General features: G+C 47.2%; 1 protein-coding gene across 2 annotated transcripts; it reads left to right on the top strand.

The window, feature by feature from the left end:
- The first annotated feature begins 250 nt into the window (after positions 1-250).
- LOC124045375 (protein Jade-1-like) lies at positions 251-9,355 on the top strand. 2 transcript variants are annotated; one of them, XM_046364672.1, is made up of 9 exons: positions 251-298; positions 1,479-1,564; positions 3,971-4,093; positions 4,358-4,422; positions 4,523-4,680; positions 5,602-5,771; positions 7,239-7,450; positions 7,639-7,827; positions 8,940-9,355. In XM_046364672.1, the coding sequence occupies exons 2-9, from the start codon at positions 1,516-1,518 to the stop codon at positions 9,351-9,353; spliced, it is 1,380 nt and encodes a 459-aa protein (XP_046220628.1). In that variant the 5' UTR covers positions 251-298; positions 1,479-1,515; the 3' UTR covers positions 9,354-9,355. The 2 variants fall into 2 exon arrangements, with proteins under 2 accessions (XP_046220628.1, XP_046220629.1); XM_046364673.1 differs by lacking the exon at positions 3,971-4,093 and having other exon boundaries at positions 269-298.
- The last annotated feature ends 4,318 nt before the right edge of the window (positions 9,356-13,673 follow it).

Here is a 13,673-nt window from a genome sequence, read left to right as displayed (position 1 = left end):
AGCCTACTATTTATATTTAAATGTTTATATCCTACTGTTTATATTTTAATGAAAGTTGGGTACTTGGGAGCAGTGGAATCTATCTGGACTGTTAACTGACTTGTCATATGCTGAGGCAGTGAAGAAAGTAGAGGAAGATGGGCTAGGAGGGAGGGGTGGTGAGGGGAGTGGTGTGACTAGTAGATCTTTACCAGTACAGGGGGAGGGGCCAACAAGTTATAGTTATGGTTATCAACTGTACTGCAGGGATGGAATGTAAGTGGCAGACATTTGAGGCTGTGGTGGCAGCTGCAGAGAGGTATTTGGGTGTTCCAGTTGTTGTGTCCCTTCTTGTTAAATCAAATCATGTTAAGGCTGTTGGCCTGAGGTAGGACTAATTACATTGAAATAGTGGTGATGGGTTTTAGTGAGTGTAGGGTTAGATGATAGGGTATTTGTTGATTTTCAAGCAAAGGGAGTTATACCCAATCTGGTAGGTGGCGATAATGTAACATGTATTGGATTTCAACCGCATTTAAACCTAATCAAAGAAGATTACCAGCAAGGGTACAGGGTTAGTTATCGGTATCACTGGTTACGGTTTGCGAGCTAAGATGGCACGTCAGGTAGGCTAACCTTTAACTGACAAACAAGTTATCCTATGCAGTTGTTCGTGTAACGTTAGCTAGTTAAGCACACGTGTTTGTTTACACGTCATACATACATGGTTGTGTTTTGGTCAACGTTTTTATTTATTTAACTAGGCAAGTCAGTTATGTACAATTAAGGCCTAGGAACAGTGGGTAAAATTGCCCGTCAAGCTCGGGGATTCGATCTAGCAACCTTTCGGTAACTGGGCCAACGCTCTAACCACTAGGCTCCCTGCCGCTCCTGTGCGTTAGTATATTCGCTACTAGCGTTTTGTTCTGATATGAATGTGTCACTGCCTAACGAGTTGTTGGGGCGTGTTCAGCAGGGCACAACGTTGTGGAACGTTCGGACATACACAGGGGTCATTGTGACGTAAACAAGGATTTTTTTTTAGTACCATTTTGTTGTTGTTGCTTGATGTCTCAGATGGGAATAAACCCTGTCGGTCGTAGACGGGTGTTTCGCTTGTTCCTAGATAGCTAGGAGCCTTGACACCGGTGCATGAATAACGTTAGTGATTAGCACTTTTGTGTGATGGTGGGTGAGGTGACCGTCTTATAATTGAGCAGTACTAGAGACATAGGGCGGCGCACAATTGGCCCAGCGTCGTCCGGAATTAACTGACTTGCCTAGTTAAAGGTTACATTTGAAAAAATCTTACAATTTGCCACCACATTATCTATCATACTAATCGTCAGTCCAAAAACTCTGGTTGAGATGATAGATGAGAAGTCATTGATCATCAGTCAGGCAGATGGCAGCCATGTTTGGTCTAGTGAAAGTTGGGTACTTGGCAGCAGAGGAATCTGTCTGGACTGTGCAGTTGGTTATGAATCTCCTCTTTTCAGATTACACAATTAGACCTTAACCTCGCCAATACTGATCATGAAGAGAAGTCGACATCCAAGCAGCAGCGAAGACTCTGACAATGGAAGTAAGCACCCTCTTCAACTAGAGTAACCCTTCCCCATTCATAGATATGGACTGCTTTAGGTCTATGATGATAGGGTTAGTTAAGGTTAGAGTAACCCTTCCCCATTCATAGATATGGACTGCTTTAGGTCTATGATGATAGGGTTAGTTAGGGTTAGAGTAACCCTACCCCATTCATAGATATGGACTGCTTTAGGTCTATGATGATAGGGTTAGTTAGGGTTAGAGTAACCCTTCCCCATTCATAGATATGGACTGCTTTAGGTCTATGATGATAGGGTTAGTTAGGGTTAGAGTAACCCTACCCCATTCATAGATATGGACTGCTTTAGGTCTATGATGATAGGGTTAGAGTAACCCTTCCCCATTCATAGATATGGACTGCTTTAGGTCTATGATGATAGGGTTGTAACCCTACCCCATTCATAGATATGGACTGCTTTAGGTCTATGATGATAGGGTTAGAGTAACCCTTCCCCATTCATAGATATGGACTGCTTTAGGTCTATGATGATAGGGTTAGAGTAACCCTTCCCCATTCATAGATATGGACTGCTTTAGGTCTATGATGATAGGGTTAGAGTAACCCTACCCCATTCATAGATATGGACTGCTTTAGGTCTATGATGATAGGGTTAGAGTAACCCTTCCCCATTCATAGATATGGACTGCTTTAGGTCTGATGATAGGGTTAGTTAGGGTTAGAGTAACCCTACCCCATTCATAGATATGGACTGCTTTAGGTCTATGATGATAGGGTTAGAGTAACCCTTCCCCATTCATAGATATGGACTGCTTTAGGTCTATGATGATAGGGTTAGTTAGGGTTAGAGTAACCCTACCCCATTCATAGATATGGACTGCTTTAGGTCTATGATGATAGGGTTAGAGTAACCCTTCCCCATTCATAGATATGGACTGCTTTAGGTCTATGATGATAGGGTTAGTTAGGGTTAGAGTAACCCTACCCCATTCATAGATATGGACTGCTTTAGGTCTATGATGATAGGGTTAGTTAGGGTTAGAGTAACCCTTCCCCATTCATAGATATGGACTGCTTTAGGTCTATGATGATAGGGTTAGAGTAACCCTTCCCCATTCATAGATATGGACTGCTTTAGGTCTATGATGATAGGGTTAGAGTAACCCTACCCCATTCATAGATATGGACTGCTTTAGGTCTATGATGATAGGGTTAGAGTAACCCTTCCCCATTCATAGATATGGACTGCTTTAGGTCTATGATGATAGGGTTAGAGTAACCCTTCCCCATTCATAGATATGGACTGCTTTAGGTCTATGATGATAGGGTTAGAGTAACCCTACCCCATTCATAGATATGGACTGCTTTAGGTCTATGATGATAGGGTTAGAGTAACCCTTCCCCATTCATAGATATGGACTGCTTTAGGTCTATGATGATAGGGTTAGTTAGGGTTAGAGTAACCCTACCCCATTCATAGATATGGACTGCTTTAGGTCTATGATGATAAGGTTAGTTAGGGTTAGAGTAACCCTACCCCATTCATAGATATGGACTGCTTTAGGTCTATGATGATAGGGTTAGTTAGGGTTAGAGTAACCCTACCCCATTCATAGATATGGACTGCTTTAGGTCTATGATGATAGGGTTAGAGTAACCCTTCCCCATTCATAGATATGGACTGCTTTAGGTCTATGATGATAGGGTTAGAGTAACCCTACCCCATTCATAGATATGGACTGCTTTAGGTCTATGATGATAGGGTTAGTTAGGGTTAGAGTAACCCTACCCCAGTCATAGATGTGGACTGCTTTAGGTCTATGATGATAGGGATAGGGATAGTTTGGTTATTAAGAGCCCGAGACAGTCTTAACATGCATCGCTTGCATATCAGCGATAAATAATATATTTTCCAAAAGGTTAAATTACTACACACCTTGCTTGTTTTACGAAGACATAGGCCTCAACCTGTGCTAATTAGCTATCTAGCGTGTCCTGAACACCTGTGTGTCAGCTAACTGGGCAGGAGGTGTAGTTTTTCAACCGGAGGCACACGCAGTTTATGGATCTGTACATTATCTGCTTCAGTAAGTCTATCTTTTTTGTTTGGAAGATTATTCCTGGCTGATATGAAAGATAAGAGGCATATCAGCATATGTTTTGAAAGTAATGATTACTCACTTCCTAAATGTTAACACAGCGACGCCAAATGTAGCCGCTGAAACCCTATAATATGGAGAAGGGTTTTGGAGCGCTAAACTAACCTCAACCCACTCTTCACACAGACTATATTTCTATGAAAAATATTGTTGCACCAGTGATTTCTCCAAGATCATGTCTAGAGCTGTCCAATGACCTCTAATTCAGACTTGAAAACAAGTAATTTCATTGGCCTGTTGATTCTCTGCTGTGCTTGGTGATCAGGAAGGCTCAGGAGATTGACCAGAAAGACACGGCCAGAGAGCAGAGAGGCAGAGGGTCTCCAGACCAGGCAGAGAGAGAGTAGTGCCAGACAGCGCTACTGGACATTTAAAGATGTCTTGGCAGGTCAGAAGGAAGAAACTGAACACCAGCCATTGTTCCATACATTTTACAGGACTACATAAAGGACTATATATTCTAGTGTCTTACAGGACCACAGATAGGCCTATACGCTAGTGGCCTAGAAAGACTGCAGGTTACAGTCAGATACCCATCAAGTTGCAGAAGTTGGATCGAAATGATTCGGCCTAAATGTCGGTTTAAGATAAGCCCCAAGGAGAATTGAGATGGCTGAAGTCTGATTGTATTAATTCCTCTGTCTTCTCGAAGGTAACTCCACTTCCTGGTCGCAACATTCTAAACTCAGGAGAACCAATGGGATGAAGCCCGCAGAGGTATGTCACCCCACTAACCTAACCCCTTTTGTTGGCCTATTGCTGTGTGTCCCAGGTATTTAGTGTATAATCTGTCTGTCTTTGTCCCTGTGTTGTGCAGGTGTTCAGGACAGACTTCATCACGGCCATGAAGCTCCATGACACGTACCAACTGAACCCTGAGGATTATTACGTCCTGGCCGACCCCTGGAGACAGGAGTGGGAGAAGGGAGTCCAGGTCCCTGTCAGCCCTCACATCATTCCCCAGACTGTAGCCCGGTAGGACATGTAGCCTAAACACCATCCCTCAGCCTGTAGCCCGGTAGGACATATAGCCTAAACACCATCCCTCAGCCTGTAGCCCGGTAGGACATATAGCCTAAACACCATCCCTCAGCCTGTAGCCCGGTAGGACATGTAGCCTAAACACCATCCCTCAGCCTGTAGCCCAGTAGGACATACAGCCTAAACACCATCCCTAAACCTGTAGCCCAGTAGGACATACAGCCTAAACACCATCCCTCAGCCTGTAGCCCAGTAGGACATATAGCCTAAACACCATCCCTCAGCCTGTAGCCCAGTAGGACATATAGCCTAAACACCATCCCTCAGCCTGTAGCCCAGTAGGACATATAGCCTAAACACCATCCCTCAGCCTGTAGCCCAGTAGGACATGTAGCCTAAACACCATCCCTCAGCCTGTAGCCCAGTAGGACATGTAGCCTAAACACCATCCCTCAGCCTGTAGCCCAGTAGGACATGTAGCCTAAACACCATATCCCAGCTTGTAGCCTGGTAGGACATGTGACATGTAGCCTGGTAGGACATGTAGCCTACATGTGTCTGTCTCTCTGTGTCTCTCTGTGTATGTGCAGTATAAATCACATTATTGTGAAATACCTCCTCTAACAGTATGAATCAGGCTGTTTGAGAAGGTTTGAATCATGAGCAACCTGTCTACACAGTCTGAAGTCCAATACCAACATAGCTACTGTAGTAGGTCAAAGCTGTGAGCTGTAAAACCTTGGTGGAGTAGGCATTGTGGGGCTCGTGAATTTCAGACCAACGCCTACTTGTTGTTTCTAATATCCAATAGTGCTGTGATGATAAATCTTGAGTTTTGTTTCCTTGCCACAATACCAACAAGTATCGGGAAACTGGTATCGTCCCGGGCCTAATATCTAACTCTCTGCTCCTTAGGGTGGTGGCTGAAAGGGGGACGGAGGTGATGTTCTTGAAGCCCAAGAAGTGGATCCGTTCTGGGGGTTCAGAGGACATCCAGACCCTGGCTGAGGGGACGTGTCGTTACGACCTCAACGACACTGACGTGGCCTGGCTGGAGCTCATCAACCAGCAGTTTACTCTGATGGGTCAGTAGATTTACCCCTCAAATAAGGTTGTACAGCTTACTATGTAGTGTTGACTGTGTCGTGGTTCGGCGCTACGTAGTATTGACTGTGTCGCGGTTCAGCGCTACGTAGTGTTGACTGTGTCGCGGTTCAGCGCTACGTAGTGTTGACTGTGTCGCGGTTCAGAGCTACGTAGTGTTGACTGTGTCGTGGTTCGGCGCTACGTAGTATTGACTGTGTCGCGGTTCAGCGCTATGTAGTGTTGACTGTGTCGTGGTTCAGCGCTACGTAGTATTGACTGTGTCGCGGTTCAGAGCTATGTAGTGTTGACTGTGTCGTGGTTCGGCGCTACGTAGTGTTGACTGTGTCGCGGTTCGGCGCTACGTAGTATTGACTGTGTCGTGGTTCGGCGCTACGTAGTGTTGACTGTGTCGCGGTTCAGAGCTACGTAGTGTTGACTGTCTGTTCTCCAGGCATGGGGCTGTTGGACAAGACAACCATGGAGAGAGGGTTGGGGTGAGACAACTATAATACTGTGTTTAAAGGTCCTTGTTAGTCTAGACCGGTGGTTCTCCACTGGAGGGTTAGGGGTTAGTCTAGACCGGTGGTTCTCTACTGGAGGGTTAGGGGTTAGTCTAGACCAGTGGTTCTCTACTGGAGGGTTAGTCTAGACCGGTGGTTCTCTACTGGAGGGTTAGGGGTTAGTCTAGACCAGTGGTTTTCTACTGAAGGGTTAGGGTTTAGTCTAGACCGGTGGTTCTCTACTGGAGGGTTAGGGTTAGTCTAGACCAGTGGTTCTCTACTGGAGGGTTAGTCTAGACCGGTGGTTCTCTACTGGAGGGTTAGGGGTTAGTCTAGACCAGTGGTTCTCTACTGGAGGGTTAAGGGTTAGTCTAGACCAGTGGTTCTCTACTGGAGGGTTAGTCTAGACCGGTGGTTCTCTACTGGAGGGTTAGGGTTAGTCTAGACCGGTGGTTCTCTACTGGAGGGTTAGGGTTAGTCTAGACCGGTGGTTCTCTACTGGAGGGTTAGGGTTAGTCTAGACCGGTGGTTCTGTACTGGAGGGTTAGGGTTAGTCTAGACCAGTGGTTCTCTACTGGAGGGTTAGGGTTAGTCTAGACCAGTGGTTCTCTACTGGTTTTGTCTCTAGAGCGATCCAATATTCACATCGCAAAAGATAATCCCAAATACAATCTGTGAAAATGTGTGTAATACTATATTGGTAATGCAGCAGTTCTATGTCTAAGAACATCCCCACCTCTTATTGTGTTTTGTTGCCCATATTCTTCATTTTCTAAACTCACTGGTTAGAGACCGCAAAAAGAGTTAACATTTATTTACACATGTAAGTTCATTATAATTTCTACACCCTTTCTACCCGGTTTACTAAATTCAGACTGGAGGATGTTTTACACTCAGATACCCGCGACCCTCCATTTGACCCACGCTGGTCTAGACTGCACTATAATACTGTTTACTGTTCTTAAGGCATGGCTGTACTGGATGAGACCACCATGGAGAGAGCGATGGAGGAGTTCGAGCGGCGTTGCTATGACAGAATGAGACATCCCGTGGCAACGGAGGAGGGGTTTGGCATGGAGTACGACGAAGACGTGGTGTGTGACGTGTGTCGGTCACCTGACGGCGAGGACAACAATGAGATGGTGTTCTGTGACAAGTGCAACATCTGTGTTCACCAGGTACGGCTTTAGTTTTTAATACCGCTTGTAATTCTGCTCTTCAATGGCCTGTCTGGGTCTGTATGTTCCAGGTGTGTTATGGGATTCTTAAGGTACCAAAAGGGAGCAGGCTGTGTCAGACCTGTGCTCTGTGGATCCCCGAGGTGACAACCCCTAACCCTAACCCTGTCTGGGTCTGTATGTTCCAGGGGTGTTATGGGATTCTGAAGGTACCAAAAGGGAGCAGGCTGTGTCAGACCTGTGCTCTGTGGATCCCCGAGGTGACAACCCCTAACCCTAACCCTGTCTGGGTCTGTATGTTCCAGGGGAGTTATGGGATTCTGAAGGTACCAAAAGGGAGCAGGCTGTGTCAGACCTGTGCTCTGTGGATCCCCGAGGTGACGACCCCTGACCCTTAACCTTGACCCTGACCCTTAATCCTGCTTATTGTAAGTTAATTTACTTCTAGGTGAGCATTGGGAACCCAGAGAAGATGGAGCCCATCACCAACATGTCCCATATCCCCAGTAACAGATGGGCACTGACCTGCTGTCTCTGTAAAGACCAGACTGGATCCTGTACACACTGACCTGCTGTCTCTGTAAAGACCAGACTGGATCCTGTACACACTGACCTGCTGTCTCTGTAAAGACCAGACTGGATCCTGTACACACTGACCTGCTGTCTCTGTAAAGACCAGACTGGATCCTGTACACACTGACCTGCTGTCTCTGTAAAGACCAGACTGGATCCTGTACACACTGACCTGCTGTCTCTGTAAAGACCAGACTGGATCCTGTACACACTGACCTGCTGTCTCTGTAAAGACCAGACTGGATCCTGTATACAGATACACACTGACCTGCTGTCTCTGTAAAGACCAGACTGGATCCTGTATACAGATACACACTGACCTGCTGTCTCTGTAAAGACCAGACTGGATCCTGTACACACTGACCTGCTGTCTCTGTAAAGACCAGACTGGATCCTGTACACACTGACCTGCTGTCTCTGTAAAGACCAGACTGGATCCTGTATACAGATACACACTGACCTGCTGTCTCTGTAAAGACCAGACTGGATCCTGTACACACTGACCTGCTGTCTCTGTAAAGACCAGACTGGATCCTGTACACACTGACCTGCTGTCTCTGTAAAGACCAGACTGGATCCTGTACACACTGACCTGCTGTCTCTGTAAATACCAGACTGGATCCTGTACACACTGACCTGCTGTCTCTGTAAAGACCAGACTGGATCCTGTACACACTGACCTGCTGTCTCTGTAAAGACCAGACTGGATCCTGTACACACTGACCTGCTGTCTCTGTAAAGACCAGACTGGATCCTGTACACACTGACCTGCTGTCTCTGTAAAGACCAGACTGGATCTATGAAGCTAGCATGGAGAAGGCTTTAATGACTGTTAGTGTGAATTTCTGTCACGTTAGCAGTCCTTTCTCTGCCAGTTTTCTGTCAGTTACCTTAGCATTCCTCTCTGTTCCCTCAGTGTTCAGCTGAAAGCTGTCGGACAGCGTTCCATGTGAGCTGTGCCTTAGACAGCAGTCTGGAGATGAACACCATCATCAAAGAGCAGGATGAGGTCAAGTTCAACTCCTTCTGCCCCAAACACTCTGGTCTGGTGGGAGGAGAGGACGGCAAGGAGGAGGGGAGAAGGGGAGGGAGACTGAGAGGAGATGAAGTTCCTAACCCCCCTGTCCCTCATCCTGTCCCCAACCCAGTGGAGGCCCTGAGCCTCCGTCACATCAGACTACAGCAGCTGGAGGAGTCATCACACCAGTTAGTTGATGTGAAGGAGGTGTCCCGGGCCCTGCAGCTGAACCAGGAGACAGTCCACTTCATGTATCAGTACTGGAAGCTGAAATGCCAAGCCAATCACAGCCAGCCATTGACTAACTCCTAACCCAATACCAGCAGGTGTATCTCGAACCATTGAAATAAATCCGGAGTGCAGCGTTGCCTGTGTGCTTGTCTAATGACTGGGAGAAACATCACAAGAATATGAGACCGGTGTGCTATGACCCAGACAGACAGAACTACTGTACTCCTCAGAACCAGACAGACAGAACTACTGTACTCCTCAGAACCAGACAGACAGAACTACTGTACTCCTCGGAACCAGACAGACAGAACTACTGTACTCCTCGGAACCAGACAGACAGAACTACTGTCCTCCTCGGAACCAGACAGACAGAACTACTGTACTCCTCAGAACCAGACAGAACTACTGTACTCCTCAGAACCAGACAGAACTACTGTACTCCTCAGAACCAGAGACAGAACTACTGTACTCCTCAGAACCAGACAGACAGAACTACTGTACTCCTCAGAACCAGACAGACAGAACTACTGTACTCCTCAGAACCAGACAGACAGAACTACTGTACTCCTCGGAACCAGACAGACAGAACTACTGTACTCCTCGGAACCAGACAGACAGAACTACTGTACTCCTCGGAACCAGACAGACAGAACTACTGTACTCCTCGGAACCAGACAGACAGAACTACTGTACTCCTCGGAACCAGACAGACAGAACTACTGTACTCCTCGGAACCAGACAGACAGAACTACTGTCTGTACTCCTCGGAACCAGACAGACAGAACTACTGTCTGTACTCCTCGGAACCAGACAGAACTACTGTCTGTACTCCTCGGAACCAGACTGAACTACTGTCTGTACTCCTCGGAACCAGACAGACAGAACTACTGTCTGTACTCCTCGGAACCAGACAGACAGAACTACTGTCTGTACTCCTCGGAACCAGACAGACAGAACTACTGTCTGTACTCCTCGGAACCAGACAGACAGAACTACTGTCTGTACTCCTCGGAACCAGACAGACAGAACTACTGTCTGTACTCCTCGGAACCAGACAGACAGAACTACTGTCTGTACTCCTCGGAACCAGACAGACAGAACTACTGTCTGTACTCCTCGGAACCAGACAGACAGAACTACTGTCTGTACTCCTCGGAACCAGACAGACAGAACTACTGTACTCCTCGGAACCAGACAGACAGAACTACTGTACTCCTCGGAACCAGACAGACAGAACTACTGTCTGTACTCCTCGGAACCAGACAGACAGAACTACTGTACTCCTCGGAACCAGACAGACAGAACTACTGTACTCCTCGGAACCAGACAGACAGAACTACTGTACTCCTCGGAACCAGACAGACAGAACTACAGAACCAGACAGACAGAACTACTGTACTCCTCGGAACCAGACAGACAGAACTACTGTACTCCTCGGAACCAGACAGACAGAACTACTGTACTCCTCGGAACCAGACAGACAGAACTACTGTACTCCTCGGAACCAGACAGACAGAACTACTGTACTCCTCGGAACCAGACAGACAGAACTACTGTACTCCTCGGAACCAGACAGACAGAACTACTGTACTCGGAACCAGACAGACAACCAGAACCAGACAGAACTACTGTACTCCTCGGAACCAGACAGACAGAACTACTGTACTCCTCGGAACCAGACAGACAGAACTCGGAACCAGTAACTACTGTACTCCTCGGAACCAGACAGACAGAACTACTGTACTCCTCGGAACCAGAACCAGAACCAGACAGAACGACTGTACTCCTCGGAACCAGACAGAACCTGTAGAACCAGACAGAACTACTGTACTCCTCGGAACCAGACAGAACTACTGTAGAACCAGACAGAAACTACTGTACTCCTCGGAACCAGACAGAACTACTGTACTCCTCGGAACCAGACAGACAGAACTACTGTACTCCTCGGAACCAGACAGAACTACTGTACTCCTCGGAACCAGACAGACACTCCTCGGAACCAGACAGACAGAACTACTGTACTCCTCGGAACCAGACAGACAGAACTACTGTACTCCTCGGAACCAGACATAACTACTGTACTCCTCGGAACCAGACATAACGACTGTACTCCTCGGAACCAGACAGAACGACTGTACTCCTCGGAACCAGACAGAACGACTGTACTCCTCGGAACCAGACAGAACGACTGTACTCCTCGGAACCAGACAGAACGGAACCAGACAGAACTACTGTACTCCTCGGAACCAGACAGAACTACTGTACTCCTCGGAACCAGACAGAACTACTGTACTCCTCGGAACCAGACAGAACTACTGTACTCCTCGGAACCAGACAGACAGAACTACTGTACTCCTCGGAACCAGACAGACAGAACTACTGTACTCCTCGGAACCAGACAGACAGAACTACTGTACTCCTCGGAACCAGACAGACAGAACTACTGTACTCCTCGGAACCAGACAGACAGAACTACTGTACTCCTCGGAACCAGACAGACAGAACTACTGTACTCCTCGGAACCAGACAGACAGAACTACTGTACTCCTCGGAACCAGACAGACAGAACTACTGTACTCCTCGGAACCAGACAGACAGAACTACTGTACTCCTCGGAACCAGACAGACAGAACTACTGTACTCCTCAGAACCAGACAGAACTACTGTACTCCTCAGAACCAGACAGAACTACTGTACTCCTCAGAACCAGACAGAACTACTGTACTCCTCAGAACCAGACAGACAGAACTACTGTACTCCTCAGAACCAGACAGACAAAACTACTGTACTCCTCAGAACCAGACAGACAAAACTACTGTACTCCTCAGAACCAGACAGACAGAACTACTGTACTCCTCAGAACCAGACAGACAAAACTACTGTACTCCTCAGAACCAGACAGAACTACTGTACTCCTCAGAACCAGACAGACAGAACTACTGTACTCCTCAGAACCAGACAGACAGAACTACTGTACTCCTCGGAACCAGACAGAACTACTGTACTCCTCGGAACCAGACAGAACTACTGTACTCCTCGGAACCAGACAGAACTACTGTACTCCTCGGAACCAGACAGAACTACTGTACTCCTCGGAACCAGACAGAACTACTGTACTCCTCAGAACCAGACAGACAGAACTACTGTACTCCTCAGAACCAGACAGACAGAACTACTGTACTTCTCAGAACCAGACAGAACTACTGTACTCCTCAGAACCAGACAGACAGAACTACTGTACTCCTCAGAACCAGACAGACAGAACTACTGTACTCCTCAGAACCAGACAGACAGAACTACTGTACTCCTCAGAACCAGACAGACAGAACTACTGTACTCCCCAGAACCAGACAGAACTACTGTACTCCTCAGACTCTAATCCACAGTCAAATTTAACCCGTACTCTGACTCTAAACCACCGTACATTCAAATTGACCCTGACTCTAACCCAGCACACTGTCCAACTGACCCCGACTCTAAACCACCATACAGTCAAATTGACCCTGACTCTAACCCAGCACACTGTCCAACTGACCCTGACTCTAAACCACCATACAGTCAAATTGACCCTGACTCTAACCCAGCACACTGTCCAACTGACCCCGACTCTAAACCACCATACAGTCAAATTGACCCTGACTCTAATCCAGCACACTGTCCAACTGACTCTGACTCTAAACCACCGTACAGTCAAATTGACCCTGACTCTAACCCAGCACACTGTCCAACTGACCCTGACTCTAAACCACCATACAGTCAAATTGACCCTGACTCTAACCCAGCACACTGTCCAATTGACCCTGACTCTAAACCACCATACAGTCAAATTGACCCTGACTCTAATCCACAATACTGTTTTACTGACCCGGACTCTAACCCAGCACACTAACTGACCCTGACTAACCCAGCACACTAACTGACCCTGACTCTAACCCAACACACTAACTGACCCTGACTCTAACCCACCACACTAACTGACCCTGACTCTAACCCAACACACAAACTGACCCTGACTCTAACCCAGCACACTAACTGACCCTGACTCTAACCCAGCACACTAACTGACCCTGACTCTAACCCAGCACACTAACTGACCCTAACTAACCCAACACACTAACTGACCCTGACTCTAACCCAACATACTAACTGACCCTGACTCTAACCCAACACACTAACTGACCCTGACTCTAACCAAACACACTAACCCAACACACTAACTGACCCTGACTCTAACCCAGCACACTAACTGACCCTGACTCTAACCCAACACACTGACCCTGACTAACCCAACACACTGACCCTGACTCTAACCCATCACAAACTGACCCTGACTAACCCAGCACACTAACTGACCCTGACTCTAACCCAGCACACTAACTGACCCTGACTCTAACCCAGCAC

This window comes from Oncorhynchus gorbuscha, linkage group LG10 (assembly GCF_021184085.1).
Source record: "Oncorhynchus gorbuscha isolate QuinsamMale2020 ecotype Even-year linkage group LG10, OgorEven_v1.0, whole genome shotgun sequence".
Classification (NCBI taxonomy): Eukaryota; Metazoa; Chordata; class Actinopteri; order Salmoniformes; family Salmonidae; genus Oncorhynchus; species Oncorhynchus gorbuscha.
The sequence above is the reverse complement of the archived record's forward strand: the minus strand, read 5'-3'. Positions and strand labels throughout refer to the sequence as shown.